The following is a 20,515-nucleotide window of genomic DNA, read 5'->3' as shown; positions in this document are numbered from 1 at the left end:
AGTCTAGGAAGGTGGGGTGCTTCCAAGTACTGGTCTATTTCCTTCAGATTTTCGTATTTTTGAGAATAGAGTTTCTTGTAATATTCATTAAGGATTTTTTGAATTTCTGAGGAGTCTGTTATTTCTTCTTTGTCATTTCTGATTGATGAAATTAGAGATTTTACTCATTTTTTTCTGTTTAGTTTAGCCAAAGGGTTATCTATTTTATTGAACTTTTCAAAAAAACAACTTTTTGATTTATTGATCTTTTGTATAATCCTTTTGTTTTCAATTTCATTTAATTCTGCTCTAATTTTGGTTATTTCTTTTCTTCTGCTGGGTTTGAGGTTGGAATGTTCTTTCTTTTCCAGTTGCTTGAGATGTCCCATTAAGTTGCTAACTTCCTCTCTTTCCGTTCTCTTAAGGAAGGCTTGTAATGGTATAAATTTCCCTCTTAGGACTGCCTTTGCAGTATCCCAGAGATTCTGGTAATTCATGTCTTCATTATCATTTTGTTCCAAAAATTTGATAATTTCCTTCTTAATCTCATCTATGACCTGGCTATTGTTCAGCATAAGATTATTTAGTTTCCATGTTTTTGTATGAGTATGCAGATTCCTGTTGTTACTGAGTTCAAATTTTATTACATGATGGTCCGAGAAGATGCAAGGAATAATTTCTATTCTTTTGCATTTTCTGAGGTTAGCCTGGTGACCTAAGATGTATCAGTTTTGGAGTATGTTCCATGGGCTGATGAGAAGAATGTGTATTCAGTTTTGTTAAGATGAAATGTTCTGTAGATGTCTGTTAAATCCAGTTGTTGAATGGTTAAGTTTAAATCTAAAATTTCTTTACTGAGTTTCTTATTGGAGGATCTATCCAACACTGCCAAAGCAGTGTTAAATTCTCCAACTGTTACAGTATTGGAGGAAATCAAGTTACTCATGTCTGTTAGAGTCTACCTTATAAATTGAGGTGCATTCTGGTTGGGTGCATAAATGTTAATTGAAATTTAATCATGTTGAGTATTACCCTTAACAAATATGAAGTGACCATTCTTATCTTTTCTTTCTTTTGTTGATTTAAAACCTATTGTATCTACAAATAAAATTGCAACACCTGCTTTTTTCTGATTTCCATTTGCCTGAAGTATAGATTACCATCCCTTCACCCTGAATCTATATTTATCTTTTAAGGTAAGATGAGATTCTTGTATGCAGTAGATACCTGGCCTGAACTTTTGTATCCATTCAGCCAACCTGTGCCTCTCTAGGGGACAATTTAACCCATTCACATTAATTGTAAATATTGATAGGTATCGAATTTTGGGTATCGAGTTTTTCGAAAGTCCGGTGGACATTTTTCACCACTGTGGAATTTGGGATTTGATCAAAAATTTCTGAGTGAGTTTACTTTGGTGGTTGAGAATATCCTGGAGACCTGGTTTAGTTATGGCAAATTTCTTTAAAATGTGTATGTCATTAAAGTATTTAGTTCCTCCATCATAAATGAAACTCAGTTTAGCTGGATACAGTATTCTGGGTTGTAAATGATTTTGTTTTAGGTAATTAAAAGTTGATGACCACCTTCGTCTACCTTGAAAGGTTTCAGCAGAGAGATCTGCAGTCATTCTAATATTCTTCCCCTTGTAGGTTATGGTTTTCTTACGCCTGACTGCTTGCAGAATTTTCTCCTTCACATTAACTTTGGCAAAGTTAATTATAATGTGTCTGGGAGATGTCTTATTTGGGTTAAGTCATGCTTGGGTTCTGAAATTGTCTGCTATCTGAATTTCAGAATCTCTTGGCATGTCTGGAAGGTTCTCTTTGATTATCTCATGGAGTAGAGCATCTGGGCCTTTTGAAGCTACCTCGTCACCTTTGGAAATTCCTATAAGGTGAATATTAGTTTTCTTCAAATTATCCCGGAGCTCTCTGAGAGAATGATCCATTTTTGCTCTTTAGTTCTCTTTGAGCTTTGGGGAGTGTTCAAAAGCTTTGTCTTCAATGTCAGAAATCCTTTATTCTGCATGCTCCATCCATTCTGTTACTGAGTGATTTTACTGTATTTCTCAGATCTTTGAGGGCTGCAAGTTCTTTTCTCAATGTGTCAAAATCTTTGGTGATTTTGTCTTTGAATTCATTGAATTCTTGAGACAACTTTTGAAGTGCTCTTTGAATTTCTAATTCCAAATTTACCCCCCTTCTATTAATCTTATTTACAATCCAAATTCTGAATTCAATTTTTGACATGTCAGCTTTTTTTTTTTTATGAATGAGGCCTTCTGATATGTCTGCCATGTCATTCTTTGGGGGAGTTGATCTAGTCTGGTTATTCATGTTGCCAGAGTTCTGCTGATTCTACCCCATGATTATTTTATACCGTTTGGCTAGATGAGCAGATAAGGTAAAGTTGGGTTGGGGCCTCCTGGAGTAGGGATTAACCAGCTCTTTGCCCAAGAGCTGGGACTGGTGTCTGTACCTTTTCTCCTAGCGCTTTGCAAAGGACCTGTACGGTGCTACAGCCTGAGACACTGGGCATCAGCTTGGTGTGGTGGGACTATGTGGCTCTATCTTGTTTTCAGCTGGTCTCTGTCCAATCCTAGGGAATCAATAACTCTGGGTTGAAGTCTCAGCTGTGGAGAAATACTAGCAACTAAGTCACCCCGCTCCCCACGGGCAACAACTGGAAAAGGAAAATCAAAGCTTCCCACAACCACACTCCCAGGGTACCAGTCCTCAGGTGATTGGCCCAGGTTACGAGTTCCAAATCAATTGTCCCAGATAGCACCCAGTCTGAAGTGGGAGAGTTCAAAAGGTCTCGAGCAACCAGATAGCAGGGGCCTGCTGGCACCTCATGTATGACTTGCTCTGGTTCTCTGTGGAGTCAGAAGGACCCACCCAGCAAATGAATTAATCCAAGAAGGTTGATGCCTCCTTCCCCACCTTGTACCTCTGTCACACCCAGTCACTGGTAACCCTACAGAGCTGTAACTCAGTTTCCTCCAGTGAGCAGATGCTCTAAGGATTTGCGCCTGCCTGAGTTATAGGGAGATCTGTTTGTCCTCTGCCAGACCGCCACACTCTGCCACTGGCCAGCAGGGGGAGCTGAAGCCTGACAACCTCAGGTGCTTAATGGAAGCTGGGGCAATTTACTGAGTTCCAGCCCCGCCCCAGATTGATGTTGCTGCCACTTATATTGTTGCAGAATTAGTGTTTCTATCCCAGCTATATTCCCCTCCGGGCCAGGCTCTGTTTGAGTTCACATAAACTGGGGTTCAGCCCCGCCCTGTGCCTCTGCCTTTTTGTAAATTCTCAGAGCTGGCATCTCTGTCTCCTCTGCACTCCTTTGGGACAGTGCTCTCAGTGTCTGTTTCTCCCTGGGCTGGTGCTGTTGCCCCGTCTGCTTTTGACTCAGCTATGTTTCCCTGGGGGCCGGATGCTTCTTAGGCTCACTAAAGCAGCACTTCTGACTCAGCCCCACCCTGGGAGTATGCCGTCTTTGTGCCGTGTAGTCTATTCTCCATCACAACCCCCCGCCTGCCCGCCTGCCTGGGAAGGTACCACTTCAGACATACTCTTACTCATGGGGCCAGCATTTCCGTCCCAGATCCATTCTGCCAGGGACTGCCACCAGTTTCCAAGAGAGGCCGGGAATGTTTCTCCAAAATATCCTCAGGGGTGTGAGCCCTATTGTCCCTGCCGCTGCCGCTGTTGCTCTGTGCTGCAGGCCACTGCTTCTCCCTCTTAGTGTCAGTCCTCAGTCCTATCTTTACCCCTGGGTCTACAGAATCAGCACAGACCTGCAACAGCCCACGCCTGGTCCGCACCTCTCAAGAAAATGCCCCAGAATCTGGACGCCATGGGGGGCAAGCTTCCAGACCTTGGAGTGAGAGTGGAGGGGAGTGCTGGAAGTTCAGAACTATTGTTTGTTTCCTTTGGGTCGCAGCTCACCTCAGCAGGGTTGATGTGAGTTCTTTAACCTTCTCTCTTGGCTCAGCTCCAAACCATCAGCTTTAAACTTCTGTCCTTTAACTCTCCTTCTGGACAGGAGCCTCTGTGGAAAGCTGGCTCCAGTTGGCCATCTTGCCTCCACCCCGATTAATGTATTCTTAGCAAGAATTTTAATTGTTTTTATTTTTATGTTACTAAAATACTTTTTCTTTCAGATGAAAATAAGAAAAAGTATTTCTGAAATTCGGGAACTTGAGAACATAGAAGAACACCAGTCTGTAGATATTGCAACCTTGGTAAAACATTTTTCTTCAATTTTAATGTAATTTAAATGTTCAGAATTAAATCATCATTTAGGTTAATGGCAAAAAACTCTGAGCTTGTTTTAAAAATCTTTTTAATTGAAGCTTCTCTTATGATTATTGTCTCTATTCACTGATAAAGTGGAAACTAGCTGGTGTATAGCCTTCAGATTCCTTAATATTTTATGTATATAACTTATGTGAATAATAATTGATTTTGTCTTCTACCACATGAAGTAAAATTTTATCAAAACTTAATTGTGATTCTAGTCAGGGGCTCATGAAACTAAACTGCTAAGTTAATTAACATCACTATGAATTGATACAGATGTCAGGACCATTTTTTAGTCAGGTGTAGTTTCTTTTTTTTTTTGAAATTAGGGACTTTCATTTTAATTTGTCACATGTTTGTTACTCTCTATATATTTATTTAGGCATCTGTTTATGACCTTCAACTTAGCTTTTCTGAATTGCATTAAACAGTAAATTGGATAAATTGCAGTCTTATTAAAATGAATAAATATTCAATGAGTGTTTGCTGTGTCTTAGGAAGCATATTAAGTGCTGAGGAATACAGCAGTGTACAAAACAAAACATTTTTGTGATGATAAAATTTATCTTCATTTTTTAAGTAGTCTTGTTTTTTACTTTTTCTGCTTTAATTCCTTTTATTGATATCTTAAACTTCCTAAAAGTATGGATTATATGTATCTTAGTTATTTTTATTTCCTTTGCTTCTAACACACTATCTTGCATAGTATATGTATTTATGTTCACTAAATACATTTTAGGGAAAAAAGGAGTAGCTAGCATAAATGTTATTCCTTTTGGCTATGCTCTCCAGCAGAATGTTGTTTAGCTTGTCTCCTAAGTGCCATTCCTTTGTATTTTTGAATCTGTTGTCTTCTATTTCCTGATTTATCATTAAGAGTATGAAAATATTCTAGTGCTCTTTTTATTTGTGTTCGATCTGATTTGCCTATAGATTCTAGTTTTTTTCTCTTTCAGAATTATCTGTATATATTTTCTGTTTGATAACTTAATGTACTTTAATGAACTCTTTAAATATTATCAGGAAGATGAGGCTCAAGAAAATAAAAGCAAAATGAAAATGGTGGAAAAAAGTATGGAGCAACAAAAGGAAAAAATGGAATACCTTAGAAGTCTGAAAATAGAAGCAGAAAACAAGTATGATGAAATTAAATTGAAAATTAATCAACTATCAGAGCAAGCAGATCCACTTAAGGTATATATTGTTGGTATTCTGATAGATGTGCATTTATATTTTATTTTATATCTACAATGTACTTCTTGGATAGTACCCTGAAAGAATTTTTGATTAAATGTAAATGTAGCCACAAAAAAATGAAATGTAAAAAATGGTAGGAATCAAATTTCTATCATTAGTTCAGTTAATATTAAACACTTCTGCTTATAGCTTTATAGCTTTAGGAGAATAAATTTCCCTCTATTTCCCCCAGAGGATAATAGCCTTTGTTGCCTCTTTATTTTTGTGATGATTTTTCAGAACTAGGAACAGGGACATTTTGTACATCTATAGATACTGTTTCTGTGCCTGCCCATTTTGTTTTCTTACCTTTGCTTCAGTAACTAAAGGATTAATTGCTATACTATGGAAAAGCCACCTTAAAATAAAGTGCTACTCAACTCCTGTTTATCAGTTTATCTCAGCTATATTTCAGGCTGAATTCAGTTGATTTTTTGAGAAAAAATTGAACATGAAGTTTTTATATTAGAAATTGTATTATCCCCTGTAAATCTCAATAACAGAGAGAAAATAAACAGAAGCAAAAAACTAGAATGAATCAAACAAAATGAACATTGCCTTAGGGATCTGTGAAACTACAACAGAATAGCTGATATTTGTGTTACTCAAGTCCCAGAAAGGGCAGGGCAGAAAAAGTTCTCAAGGAAATAATGGCTAAATACTTCCCAATTTTGGCAAAAGGCATTTTCTCACTGATTAAACAAAGTGAGTGAATCCAAAACAGGATAAACCCTAACTAATTCATAATAAAAGACATATCATAGTCAAACTTCTGAAAACTAAAGACCAAGTATTAAAAGTGGTGAGAAAGAAACTTCCCCTATATGGAAAAATATTTTGAATGGACAGCAATTTTTCATCATTAACCATGGAGGTCAAATGGAAGAGGCATAACATTTTTCAAGTGTTAAAATGAAAGACCTGTCAACTTAGAATCCTGTATCTAGCAAAAATATTTTTCAGCAATAAAGGGAAAATAAAGACATTCATTAGATGGCAAACTTACAGGTAATTTGTTGGGAACAACCAAAGAGGGAATCTCGGACCATCAGGAATGAAGAAAATGAGATTAAAAAAATGGGTAAATGAAATGATCTTTCCTTTTCTTCTTCTTCTTCTTCTTTTTTTTTTTTTTTGCAGTTTTTGGCTGGGGTCGAGTTTGAACCCTCCAGTATATGGGGCCAGGGCCATACTCCTTTGAGCCACAGGCACTGCCCCCTTTTCTTCTTAAGTTTATAAAATTATGTTTAGAGAGCAAGCAAAATTTTTGACATATATAGAAGAAATATTTAAGACAATCATATTAAAAATAGGGACAGGTAAAGGAAAATAAAGGGAGGTAAGATTTCTGTACTCAAACTAGTAAAATAATGATATCATTAAATTGTAATATAAGGTGTGTAATACCTATGGCAACTACTAAAAATAACTACATAATAATATACTCAAAAATGGATTAAATAAATCAAAATGGAATCCTAAGAAAAGGTTTAAATACCCTCCATATAGCAGGTAAAAAGACAGATTAATAAAAAACAATAAAAAATTGACAAATTTAAGCTCTAACATACGAATAACTTACATTAAATGTAAATAATCTAAATGAAAGACAAATAAGGGCAGAGTTAATTAAAACATGACTGTATGTTATCTATAAGATGCTTGTGTCAAATATAGCCGTATGGGTAGACTGAAAGCAAAAGGAGGAAAATAAAACATTTTATAAGCAATAATCAAATGAAAACAGAAGAACCTATGTTAAAGTCAGATGCTGTAGACTTCAGAATAAAGAAAATTACTAAAGACAGAGATGAACATTATATAATGACAAATGGGATCAATCTACAAGTATACATAGCAATTCTCAGTATGTGTACACCAAGTATCAGAGCCGCAATACAGGAAAAGCAAAGTCTTATAGCACTCCCTCAACAACGGGTAGAACAACTACACACAAAATCAGCAAAGGTATAGAAAAACTCAACAGGATTTATATATTGTTCAATAAAATTCACCCTTTCAAAGTATATGATTCACTGTTTTTTAGTATATTTAATAGTTGTGCAACTATATGCACAATTTTAGAACATTTTCATTAAGTGAAAAAGAAACAGTCACTCCCCTTCTTTCCTCCCCATAGCTCTTGACACCACTGTTGATCTACTTTCCGTTTTCATCAACTTGCCTGTTCTGCACATGAGAATGAGTAGAATCATACAACATGCGGTCTTTGTGACTGGCTTTTTCCACTTAATGTTTTCAAGGTTCATCCATATTACATATATCAGAACTTGATTCTTTTTTATTGCCTAATAGAATTTACACTTTTTTTTCATTCATCAGTTGATGGACATTTGGGTTCTGCTGCTATAAACATCGATGTAGAAGTTTTATGCAGACATGTATTGTCATTTGCTAGGATAGACATTTAGGAGTAGAATTGCTAAACTATGTGGTTATGCTACATTTTTATGGGACTTTGAAAGTGTTTTCCAAACCAACTGTACCATTTTATATTCTCACCAACAGTGTTGGCATGTCCTAATTTTTTCCATATGCTTGCACTTTTCATTGTCTGCCCTTTTTTTTTGAGACAGAAACTCAAGCTGTCGCCCCGGGTAGAGTGCTGTGGTGTCATAGCTCACAGCAACTCCTGGGCATAAGTGATTCTCTTGCCTCAGCCTCCCAAGTAGCTGGGACTACAGGCATCCGCCACAAGGCCTGGCTATTTTTTAGTCGTAATTGTCCTTGTTGTTTGGCAGGCCCAGGCTGGATTCAAACCTGCCAGCTCTGGTGTTTGTGGCTGGCGCCTTAGCGCTTGAGCTACAGGTGCTGAGCCTGTCTGCCTTTTTTATTTTAACCATTCTAGTGAGTGTGAAGTGGTATAATGATTTTGATTTACATTTTCTTTGTTGGTAATACTGTTGAACAAAAATATAATGAGTTTTTTCGTTATTTGTTTATCTTCTTTGGGGAAATGTCTGTTCAAATTGTTGCCTTTTAATTATTGTGTTATATGTCTTTTATTTTTGAGTTGTATTTCGAATTTGTTTCCTGTTTTTCATTGTATAGTAAATGTTTTAATTAATTTTTCCTAGTATATAGAAACATCACTGAATTTTGTATTGACCTGTGTCCGGTGACATTTTTACTCACTCACTGCTCTTAAGGTTCTTCTTTTATAATTTATAGACAGTCATCTCTCTAAATAAGTTTTACTCTTCCTTTCTAATTTTTTATGCCATTTATTTTCTTGTTTTAATTGACTTTCTAGCCAGACTTTCTAATACAATGTTGAATAGAAGTGATAGGACTAGACATCCTTGCCTTACATTCGATCTTAAAAAGAAAGCATTCAGTATTTCATCATGAAATAATAGCTGCTATTAGTGTTTTGTCTGGTCTTTATTCTTCATATTTTCCTTCTTTTGGTTTAACAAGGCTGTTAGTGTTCTTTTCTAATCTCTTCTTGTTTATGAGATGTACCTCTTGCTTTATTTTTCCAGTGGCTGCTATGCATTATGACATCCATTATTACCTTATCCTACTTTACCATTATGTATTTTTAATTGATTATGGGATAGGCTCTTCATAGTTGTATTTTATGCTCAAAATGGTGAACTTATGGGCTGGGTGTGGTGGCTTACGCCTATAAAAACAGCACTTTGGGAGGCTGAGGTAGATGGATTGCCTGAGTTTACCAGTTCAAGAGCAGCCTGGGCTAGAGCGAGACCCCATCTCTAAACATAGCCAGGCGTTGTGGTGGGTGCCTATAGTTAAGCACTTGGCTACTGGGGAGGCTGAGGTAAGAAAATCGCTTGAGCCCAGGAGTTTGAGGTTGCTGTGAGCTATGATGCCATGGCACTCTTATCAGGGGTGGCAAAGTGAGACTCTGTCTCAAAAACAAACACCAAAAAAAAAAAAAGCTGTGAACTTAGACCTTCAAATATGTTAAGTCACTGTTAAATTTCTTTGCATTATTCCCTTTTCCCCCAACCCACCTTTTTAAAAATCAGGTGTTTTTTGTTAGGTTACCTCTGTAAATATATAGTAGTGAATTATTTTAAGTTATGTTGGAAAGTTTTTAAAGCAATCTTTAATTTGTAGATTATTTTGGCTTTATTCAAACAGGATGAATTAAACCTTGCTGATTCTGAAGTGGATAATCAAAAACGAGGCAAACGGCATTATGAAGACAAACAAAAAGAACACTTGGACACCTTAAATAAAAAGAAACGAGAACTGGATATGAAAGAGAAGGAACTGGAGGTTATCCACAGCTGTTTTTTGTTGTTTTATTTGTCATAATAGCATTAGTCATAATTATTAATGTATTTTCCTTAATGTCATGTTTCTAAAAACAGACAAGTTGTCTGAATTTCTATTTCATAGAGAATAGCAGGTATTTGAGTAGAGGCTTAGGCAGCCTTAAAATGTTAGGAGTTAAATGGGCAAGACTGCAACAGACCCATATCATGACTCTGAATGATTTAGAAATTGCACACTGTCTTGGCACGCATAACTCCTTAAATACTCAGGTTGGCATGCAGAAAACCACCTTGTGTCAAAAAAGATGCCCTATCTTCTGAGTAATTAGGGTGTGAGCTGGGCTGGATTTTAGTTCCTGCTAGACATGCCTATGACAGCTGTAAGCAGTAGCCCTGGTTTGAGGAGAGAATAAATTGAAAACAATCTGTTTTAGATACTTTTTCTTCCATTCTTGAGATACTTTACTAAGAAGAATATGTTCCAGCTCCATCCGTGTAAACATGAAAGAGGCAAAGTCTCCATCTTTATTTAAGGCTGCATAATATATGTATTCAGCCCTACTATGAAACTAATTTAGGGCTTTCACATGAAAGCTATAACACAGTTACAACCTAAGAATAGGGGGAGGGGGGAAAGGGAGGGGAGGGAAGAGGGAGGGGGATTGATGGGATTATACCAGCGGTGCATTTTACAAGGGTGTATGTGAAACTTAGTAAATGTGGAATGTAAATATCTTAGCAATGCCAGGAAGGCTATGTCAATGAATGTGATGAAAGTGTGTCAAACGCACTGTGAAACTAGTGTATGATGCCCCATGATCATATCAATGTACACAGCTATGATTTAATAAAAGAGAAAAAAAAGAAAGCAATCTGTTTTAAATAGAACAGTTGGATTCCAACATTGCTTTCATGTCTTCAAGAAAATGATTTAAATTCTATAATCCCTTTCCTTCCATGTTTGTTTGTTTTCTTATTTAAGCTCATTGTTATGAATATAAAGTACTTTGCATTTTCTAATCTTTTACAAACATGAAAGATTTTCTGTGTGAGTGTTCAGAGTCCATCCTACAGCACAGAGAAAACTATGTCTGACCTTAGTTCCCTGGGTACTAAACTTCTTGTAACTGCTGCTTTTAAATTTGTTTCACTAGGAAGTTGTGGTGATCTTACAAGTCATTAAAGATACGCACATAGGGTGGTTTTCTTTTGAAGAAGTATAATGACTCTAGACTGGATCTTCAATATAAAAGATAAATAAGTTGATTATTAAATATAATTAAAATACATTTCTGAAATATGAGTTCAAAATTTTACTTTGCATATTTTGGCACAAATAGTATAATGAATTTGTATATCAAAGAAGATTTTTAAAGACATTAGTCATCTATTTTCCTAGGAGAAAATGTCACAAGCAAGACAAATCTGCCCAGAGCGAATAGAAGTAAAAAAATCGGCATCAATGCTAGACAAGGAAATTAATAGATTAAGACAAAAGATACAGGCAGAACACGCTAGCCATGGAGATCGAGAGGAAATAATGAGGTAAGTGGTAGCTTTTCTACTTTATTATCTTATCCATGCATATCATAAAAACTTAAAAAAAAACTTTTATATATAAATCTTAAATTTGGCTGAAGTTTTAATATGGCAAAGAGTTATAGTTAAACTAATCTTTTATATGTGTGTTACTACGTATTAACAATAAAGAGTAAGTTTTTCTTAATTATTACAAAACTCATTGAAGGACATTTTAACACCAATGATTTTTTTATATCTGTAAGGTTCATATACAGAGAAAATGTTCAGCTTTACAAGTAATCAAAGAAATGGAAATTAAATTAATTAGAAGCCAGTTTTCAAATACATAGTACATCACATTAAGTAGGATGAAAATAACACTAATGCTCTAAATCAAAGAGGTTTCAATGAAATGAATATGTTTACATTTTTGGTAAAAATGGAAGCTGTAATATAATTTGAACACAGGTTCTAAAGAAAGAATACCTCAGTTTGAGTTACAATTCTTCTACTTGTCTGACTTTGGTAAACTACCTAATCTCTGAGAACCTTATTTATTATCAATAAAATGGTTATAATTATAATAGTTACTTTATAGGGTGGTTATGAAGATTAAATGAAATAATCCATAATAAACAATATATAGGAAACATAGCACCTCAGTTATTATTATTAAAGTTTTTCTGAAAAGCACTTAAGTAGTATGTGTCAACATATTTGAGAGAGTATTTTACCAGAATTTCAATTGACCAAATACTTTGTTGCTGTAACATAATCCAAGGTGAGAAAAACAGGCTCAGCCCCCATAGCACAGTGGTTACAGCACCAGCTACAGACACCAAGGGTGGGCGGGTTTGAACACAGCCTGGCCCAGCTAAACAATGACAGCTATAGCAAAAGAATAGCTGGGCATTGTGGTGGGTTCCTATAGTCCCAGCTAGCTGGGAGACTGAGGCAAGGGAATCACTTTTACCCAGGAGTTTGAGGTTGCTGTGAGCTGTGACACCACAGCACTCTACTGAGGGCGACATAAAATAAAAGTGAGGAAAACAATTTTGTGTTCAGAGACGTTTATAATACTGAAAAATTAGAAGTAATGTGCAGGTGTTGAAGAATGGTTAAATTACATTAGAAAATTACAACTGTTACACTCTCTGAAGAATTTCTTATATTAAAAAATGTTGATAAAGATCTCAATTTTATTTTCAAAAACATTGGAAAACAATAGGAAAAAACATCAAAATGTAAGAGTTTCTTTTTTTTTTTTATAAGTAGCACATAATGTTTAAAAAATACAGTGTTAAAAGAACAGCGAGGCTCGGAGCCTGTAGCTCAAGCGGCTTAGGCTCTACCCGGCATACACTAGAGCCAGTGGGTTCGAATCCAGCCCGGGCCTGCCAAATAACAAGACCAACTACAACTATAAAATAGCCAGGTGTTGTGGTAGGCGCCCCTAGTCTTAGCTACTTGGGAGGCTGAGGCAAAAGAATCCCTTAAACCCAAGAGTCTGAGAGGCTATGAGCTGTGATGCCGTGGTACTCCACCCAGAGCGACAGCTTGAGGCTCTGTCTCAAAAAAAAAAAAAGAACAGTAAAAAGTTTGACTTCCTTTATTTTCATCATCTTCATCACTTTTCCTTCTTTTCATTGTATTTAACATGTTAATTTGCTTTCAGTTTTTCTGTATGAAATGCAAAGTAATGTGAGTATATGGCATGTTATTTTTCATCCTTGCCGATATACAAGATAGCACACTGTATAACTTATTTACAGATTTTTTCTTTCTTTCTTATTGATTAATAAGATGATTATTAATTAATTCTTTCTTATTGATTAATAAGATGATTATTAATGGCAAAGATGATTTTCTATAATATTTTTAATAATTTTGTGCAGGAAACAAAGTTTATGAATATTGAACCATCAGAAAAGCAAGTGGATCACTATCGAAGCCACCCATGTAGACAATTTGGTTGTTTGGCATCATCATCCTTCCTGACTCTGAATTTATATGCAATCAGCCATCATTTTCTTAACTTACTCACATGCGAAAAATATGACATAAATACCTGGCATGTGTAGGAAAAATATATCACAGCTGAAGGGGGATGAACTCTTTTTCCCTTGGGAAGACTGAATAAGCCGTGTGTTGTATGTTTGTGTTTTGACTATGACCCATCACATAAACTCACACGTGGGTTTTTCACTTGTAGTATCATATTGTTGAAAAGTTTTGGATTTGGGAGCATTTCAAATTTTGTATTTTCAGGTTGAGGGTGTTCACCCTGCATAAGAGAGGATGCTTCCCTACAACCTTACTAACAGAGTATAAGATATATACTAGGAAGTTTTTTAATTTTTTCCTCATCTGGTGGCTGAGAAATGGTAATATCATTTTAATTACATCCCATCATTATAAATGAAACTCAACATTTTTCACATATTTAAGAACAAGTTTTATACCTTGTAAATGATTCATAATATTTTTATTATTTTTATAGTATTTTTTCCCTCTAATTTTAAGTTTTTAAAAATATAGTAGGAATGTTAGGCATATGTTACAAATTTTTTTCTTAATCTGTCATTTATCTGTAAAATTTGTTTATATTATTTTGTGGAGCTTTTATCTATGTAACAATAATTTTTATTTAGTTTGATTAGTCATCCTTGTATTACATTTGGATTTAAGGTTCAAGTTAAAAAGTATTTCTCTACATCTCGGCTGTGGAAATAGTCACGTATTTTTTTCTTTCAGATGTTTATTCTTTAGATTTAGATCTTTAAGAGTTTATTTCTGTGTATGGTGTGAGGAATGGATTTTATCTTTTATTTTTCTGTTCTGTTGTTTTGTTTTCTTTCCAAAGGTCTTTAGTTAGATATAATTTGGATATCCTTTCTTCTCTAGTTATCATTTAGTCTGACCATTTTACCTGATTTTTTCCCCTTTTGTTTTTCTTACTTGTGTTCTCAATTTCCATCAGTGTGTTTTCTGTGTCTCTTTTCCCCCACGTAGCCTCTCAGTTTGTCTTCATATCTTTTCTGTTTGTGGTGGTGGTGGTCTACCCCCACCTTGGATTCTGCTTTACTTCCTGTTGTGTGGTTATCACTTTCTATTAGTTATTCTTTTGAGTTATTTATTTGTTCTTTCAGTTCTTTTATGTCTCTTTGAGGTCTTGGTTTCTGGTAGTACTTGTCTTACTGTGTTCAATTACAGTTTTCATCTGCTTTGTGGCAACATTGTGCTAGGAAGTTTTCTTTATCTCTAGGAAGGTTTTGCTGCTCTTCTTCATCTCTTTTTTTCTATAGATGTCTTCACATCAGTACTGTATTTGTGCCTTTTTTGTTATTCATTTTTCTAATTAGTAGAATTTTCCTGGACTGGTTATTTGAGAGAATGAGAGGGGTAGCTGGGGGAACATAGGCCAGGGTTATCTTTCACACTAAGTAAGGAGCTGTCTCTCCCTAACTATAGTAAAAGGCTGTTGCCCTCTAATTGCACTTCCCAGGAGCTAAACTTTCTCTGAAATTCTAATGCTGGACACAGGTCTGTTCCCCTGTTCCTGTGTAACTAAGGGAAACATTTCTTCCTGAGTGACCCCTTCAATTTGGGAATTGTGTATGTTTGCCAACACTCTCAAGGTCTGCCTTCTCTGGGCCACCAGGGCACTCGCTCATATATTTTCTTTGCCTTCTCCAGGCCTTGGACTTTGTTCCTTCCCAGTTAGGTTAGCACTCTTTCATTCTGTAGCACTGTCATTCTAGGAGTATATTGTGACTGGAACTTTATGAAAGTGATTGCTTCTGGCCTTCGTATTCTCTGCCCTCCCTGTTTTCCCTGGTTAAGTTTGAGATTTTACTCTTCTTAGTTGTTTGTGTATGGGTTCTTTTTTTTTCTTTTCACTTAATATTTTGTTCATACAATAGGCAGTATCAAGAAGCAAGAGAAACCTATCTTGATCTGGATAATAAAGTAAGGACTTTAAAAAGGTTTATTAAATTACTGGAAGAAATAATGCACCATAGATACAAAACATATCAACAATTTAGAAGGTAAGTGCATTAAAAATATTACTACATGTTATATTTTTGTGAGGTTTTGTGTTTTCACATTATCTTTTATAAATAATAAAATAAAATTAAAAGAGCTTCACTTAATGCAGTGATAGCAGAAACTGTTAGTATTTGCTTTGTCATTTAATATTTAAGATTCTGTAACTCAATCAGAAAATATCAAACTTGAGGGGACTTGTATAGCAAGCTTATCTAGCTTTTCTTTTCTTTTTTTTTTTTTTTTGCTTGCAGTTTTTGGTTGGGGCTGGGGCTGGGTTTGAACCCACCACCTCTGGTATATTGGGTTGGCACCCTACTCCTTGAGCCTCAGGTGCCACCCAGCTAATTTAGCTTTTCCACTCTGTAAGATATGCTTTACTAGGTAACTCGTAGATGACTGTTTAATTAGGTCCTTTGAATGGCAGCTCATTGGTTCTGAGACAGCCTGTTTTACCCTTGGACATTACATATTAAGAATATCTCTAGGAAGGTTTTGCTCCTCTTCTTCACCTCTTTTTTTCTATAAATGTCTTCAGACTAAATAAAGGACCTGTTGAGGCATTTATTTCAGCATGTACTAGAATGATGTAGCTCTGTGAATGCAGAAGCTCTTGTTTACTGTTGTATCTCGAGTGTTTATAATGTACCTAAAACATAGTAGCACTTGTGTATGTTGATTAATACATTAACTGCCAGGTATTTAACTTATGCTGCTTTTGAGCCTGGGACCTTGTTAAGGATGTATAACTGACTTATTTTTTGACCTACCTTGACCTAATAAAACACTGTGGCCCCATGGGGAAAAAGAAATTTTTTTTCATGTGGCAGCCAATTTGTTAAATAAATGAATACAGGATTATGAAAACAGACTGTTATTAATATTACCTTTAGATGCACAGATTCACAGGGATTGATTGACCCCAACTAGTGTCACACAGCAACAGAAATAAACCAGGACAGTTGATAGGGAGGGATGGGCATTGATGTTCTGGGACCCGGAGTGGCCCTAGTCCTCTGTTTTCTCCTGTTTTTCCCTGCTGTCATACTCCAAGCAGTGTGCTTTCTAACCATCTTTATACCCTAAACTCCATAATCTTAAGACTACAGAAAAAATTTTAATCATGTACCTAGCCATAATACTTTGGGAAACTTTAGAGAAAGCAATAAAGAAAAATATGTTTGATCATATTCTTTAACTAAACCACAGGTTGGTTTTGAAATGCCTATTTCAGTTGTAGAGGCATGTTACATATTCGGACTCAAAGTTACTTGCCTTTGAAGGCAAGTTTTAAGTTTTGTTAGGTGGGATAAAGAGGCCTTTGGTCAGGGGCTAATTTTTTCTTACCTCCGAAGCAGTATTTTTTTGAGTACTCTATCAGTATTTTGCGAATTAGGAGATTTTCATGCTAGCCAGTGGGAACATGAGCTATTCCTACATCTCTGTGAGCTTTGGGGATTGCTTGTAACTTCTTTGGGGTATTTTTTCCTCCAGCCTTAGATAGTATCTTCACAGAAACTCACTGGTTAGTACTCAGCTCAAGGCTGGAACAGAGCACTTTGTGAATCCACTGGAGTTTCCTTGGCTTCCCCAGACTCCCACCTCTTTCTTCTCAAATATGAAGATTGCCAGCTCCACTTAGGTTTCCACTCTTCTTTATTTCTCCAATGACTCTTTCCATGAGTAGTAATTTAGGGCATACATGGGGCTCAATTTGTTGCCCATCTTTCAGAGATCATTTCTCTAAAACTGCCTGCTCTATTAGATATCCAGAGTCTAAAAACTCTTGTTGCTCATATTTTGTCCAGATTTTTAGTTTCAGGTAGAAGAATAAATCCATCTCTATTACTATATACATCTTTTCCAGATACAGTAGGATTTATTTTTATATTAGTACTCAGAAACTTGTATTTAAACTGTTTTTTATTAGGAATTGGTCTATGGTTTCCAGGTATACCTCATTTTACTGTGCTTCACTTTGTTGCACTTACTGTTATTTTGTAAACTGAAGATTTCTAGCAACCCTAGCCCAAGTCTGTCAGCACCATTTTTCTAACATCATGAGTTCACTTTGAGAGGTTAAGGACTGAAAATGAGAAATTATTCTGTGATGTGAACGAAAGAAATTGGGGTCCAGGTTCTGTGTGGGCAACGTGGCCTTTATTCATTTGGGTGCAAGTAGGCTGAGTCCAAAAAAGGAGTCAGCACATGGGTTAAGGTGAGTGGGAATATAAGACTTTGGAGGTTCAGAGGGGCAGGGATTGGCACATTCCTTCCTTCCTGGGTGGGGTATTCTTTCTTAGGCAGAGCAGTTCTATTTGGGCAGGTCCCTACAGGTTCTATTTGGCCAGTCCCTATATTCAGCCCTATCACTCATCATGTCTCTGTGTCACATTTTGGTAATTCTTGTAATGTTTCAAGTTTTTCATTATTATTATCTCTGTTATGGTGATCTGTGATCATTAATTAATTAATATAATTGTAATTATTTTGGGGTAATATAAACTGTGCCCACATATGACAGCAAATTTACTTGATAAATGTGTGTTTCAATTTTTCCACCAAATGGCCACTCAGCAGACTTTCTCCCTCTTCTTGGGCTTTTCTATTGCCTAAGACACAATGGTATTCTTCATTTGAAAGGAAGAAAGGAAAAAAGTGCATGTAGAAATTGAGCTTAGGGGGGCCTCTTGAGTCAGGTTAGCAAGTTCAAAGAAAAAGTTCTAGAAGGAAATTAGTTCTACTCCAGTGAATACAGGGAATGACAAGAAAGAGAAACAGCCTTACTGTTGACATGGAAAAAGTTTTTGTGGTCAAGATAGAAGATCAAACTAGCCACAACATTCCCTTAAGCCAAACCCTAATCCACACAAGCTTTTAACTCTTTTCAATTCTGTGAAAGCTGAAAGAGGTGAAGAAGCTACAAAAGAAAAATGTGAAGCTAGCAGAAATAGGTTCTCTGAGGTGTAAGAAAAGGAGCCATCTCCATAACATAAAAGTAAAAAGTGAAGCAGTAAGTGCTGATGTATAATAAAAGCTACAGCAGTTATCCAGATACTGGTTTAAAGTTATCTAAATGGTCTAAGATAATTGATTAAAGTGACTGAACTAAACAACAAATTTTCAACATAGGTAAAAGAGCTTTATATTAGGATAAGACGTCATCTCAGATTTTGACAGGTAGAAAGGAAGTCAATGTCTGGCTTCCAAGGACAGATTCGTTGGTAGGGATTAATGCAGCTGATTAAGTGGAATCCGTTGCTCATTTACCATTATGAAATCCCAGAGCCATTAAGAATCATGCTAAATGTATTCCACTTGTATTCTATAAGTAGAACAACAAAGCCTGGCCATCATCATATCCATTTAAGCATGGTTTACTGAATATTTTAATCCCTGCAACAGAAAAAAGATTTTTTTCAGAACATTACTCCTCATTGCCAATCCACCTGGTCATCCAAGAGGTCTGATGAAATATACAAAAAGATTAATGTTGTTTTCATGTCTGCTAACACAACATTCCATGGATCAAGGAGTGATTTTGACTTTAATATCTTATTTAAGAAGTACATTTTTATAAGGCCATAAATGCCAGATTGTGATTCCTGTGGTGGATCTGGACTAAGTAAATTGAAAACCTTCTGAAAAGGACTCATCATTCTAGATGTCAATAACATTCATGATTTATGGGAGGAGACCAAAATGAAGAAGTTGATTCCAGCCCTCATGGGTGACTTTGAGGGGTTCAAGACATGAGTGGAGGAAGTAACTTCAGATATGGTGGAAATAGCAAGAGAGCTATACTTAGAAGTGGAGCCTGAAGATACAACTGAACTGTTACAGTCTCATGATAAAATTTTAATGGATAGGAGCTTCTTTCTTTCTTTTTTTCCTCACAGTCAACTGACAATTTTGATGCAAGGGGCTTATTTCTTATGGATCAGCAAAGAAAGTGGTTTCTTGAGATAGCTATTCCTGGTGAAGATGTAATGAAATGACAACAAAGGACTGAGAATGGCGCATAAACTTAGTTGAGAAAGCAGTGGCAGGATTCGAAAGGATTGACTCCAATTTTGAAAGAAGTTTTGTGAGCAAAATGCTGTGATACAACAGTGCAAAGAGAAATCTTCAATGATAGGAAGAGTTGACTGATGTGGCAAACTTCGTTGCTGTCTTATTTTAAGAAAATGCCACAGCCACCCCACTCTTCAGCAACCACCACCCTGAGCAGTCAGCAGCCATCACACAAATATTGAGTTAAGACACCTTTCCCAAACAAAAAAGAGTACAACTCGTTGAAGGCTCATATGATTGTTAGCATTTTTAGCAATAAATTATTTTTTAACTAAGGTATATATATATTGTTTTCTTAGACAAAATGCCATTGCACACTCAAATAACTTATAGTGTAAACATAACTTATACATGTTATGGGTAACCAAAATTTTATTGTAATATTTGCTTTGTTGTGGTGGTCTGGAACCAAATCTACAGTGTTTCTGAGGTATGTCTGTAGAACCTTCATAATGATTCTTCACTACTGACACGTTTTATGTTGTTTATCCACTCTTGAATAAAAATGATCACATTTTTAAAATAATTTGTCTTTACTCTGCAGAATGTTGCCATTTTATAATAATAGTCTCTTTCAGATATGCCTTAAATGGAAACAACTAAGGAATTCATATCAATGATAAAAGAAAGAAAAGTTAACAGAAAACTCTGACAACCAGCTAGCAGTAGTTGCTGTGGCAGCAAAAGCAAACTCAGACTACCCGGTGTTTTCTTGTATGGGAATTTATCCAGTGTAGAGAGGGAAATAGAAGGAAAAAGAGTCAAATCATAGTTACTCCAAACAAGCATTAGACTTTTAAGGAGCAAAGATCGTAAGAAAAATAGCTAGTGACCAGATCTCATTTTCTAAATATCATTCTCCATTAAAAGGAACCAGGGCTCCATGGAGAAATAATCTGATTGTAAAGCTGGGCAGAGAGGGTACAAATGTGCCTCCTGCTATGCCAGAAAGAAAGGAAGGACCCCCACCACCACCAAAAATAAGAATGTGGAATCTTGATAAAAGGACGCAAGAGCCAGCTTGAAGGGGAGCCCACTGGAAAAATCTGAGACAGCTGAGGATCACAGTAAATAAGGACAGTC

The 20,515-nt window shown here is 36.0% G+C and overlaps 1 protein-coding gene across 8 annotated transcripts in view; it reads left to right on the top strand.

Annotated features, from left to right (window-relative positions):
• SMC6 (structural maintenance of chromosomes 6) overlaps window positions 1-20,515 on the top strand; it is a 105,660-nt gene that overhangs the window by 67,799 nt on the left and 17,346 nt on the right. For all 8 annotated transcript variants that reach the window (XM_053588490.1, XM_053588483.1, XM_053588487.1 and 5 more), the window contains 5 exons: window positions 4,148-4,228; window positions 5,310-5,480; window positions 9,654-9,791; window positions 11,190-11,335; window positions 15,235-15,360. In XM_053588490.1, the coding sequence (XP_053444465.1) occupies window positions 4,148-4,228; window positions 5,310-5,480; window positions 9,654-9,791; window positions 11,190-11,335; window positions 15,235-15,360 (662 nt within the window). The remainder of the gene's footprint in view (window positions 1-4,147; window positions 4,229-5,309; window positions 5,481-9,653; window positions 9,792-11,189; window positions 11,336-15,234; window positions 15,361-20,515) is intronic.

Source organism: Nycticebus coucang, chromosome 4 (genome assembly GCF_027406575.1).
Source record: "Nycticebus coucang isolate mNycCou1 chromosome 4, mNycCou1.pri, whole genome shotgun sequence".
Lineage (NCBI taxonomy): Eukaryota > Metazoa > Chordata > Mammalia > Primates > Lorisidae > Nycticebus > Nycticebus coucang.
Note: the sequence above shows the minus strand (reverse complement) of the source record. Positions and strands in the feature narration are given on the sequence as shown.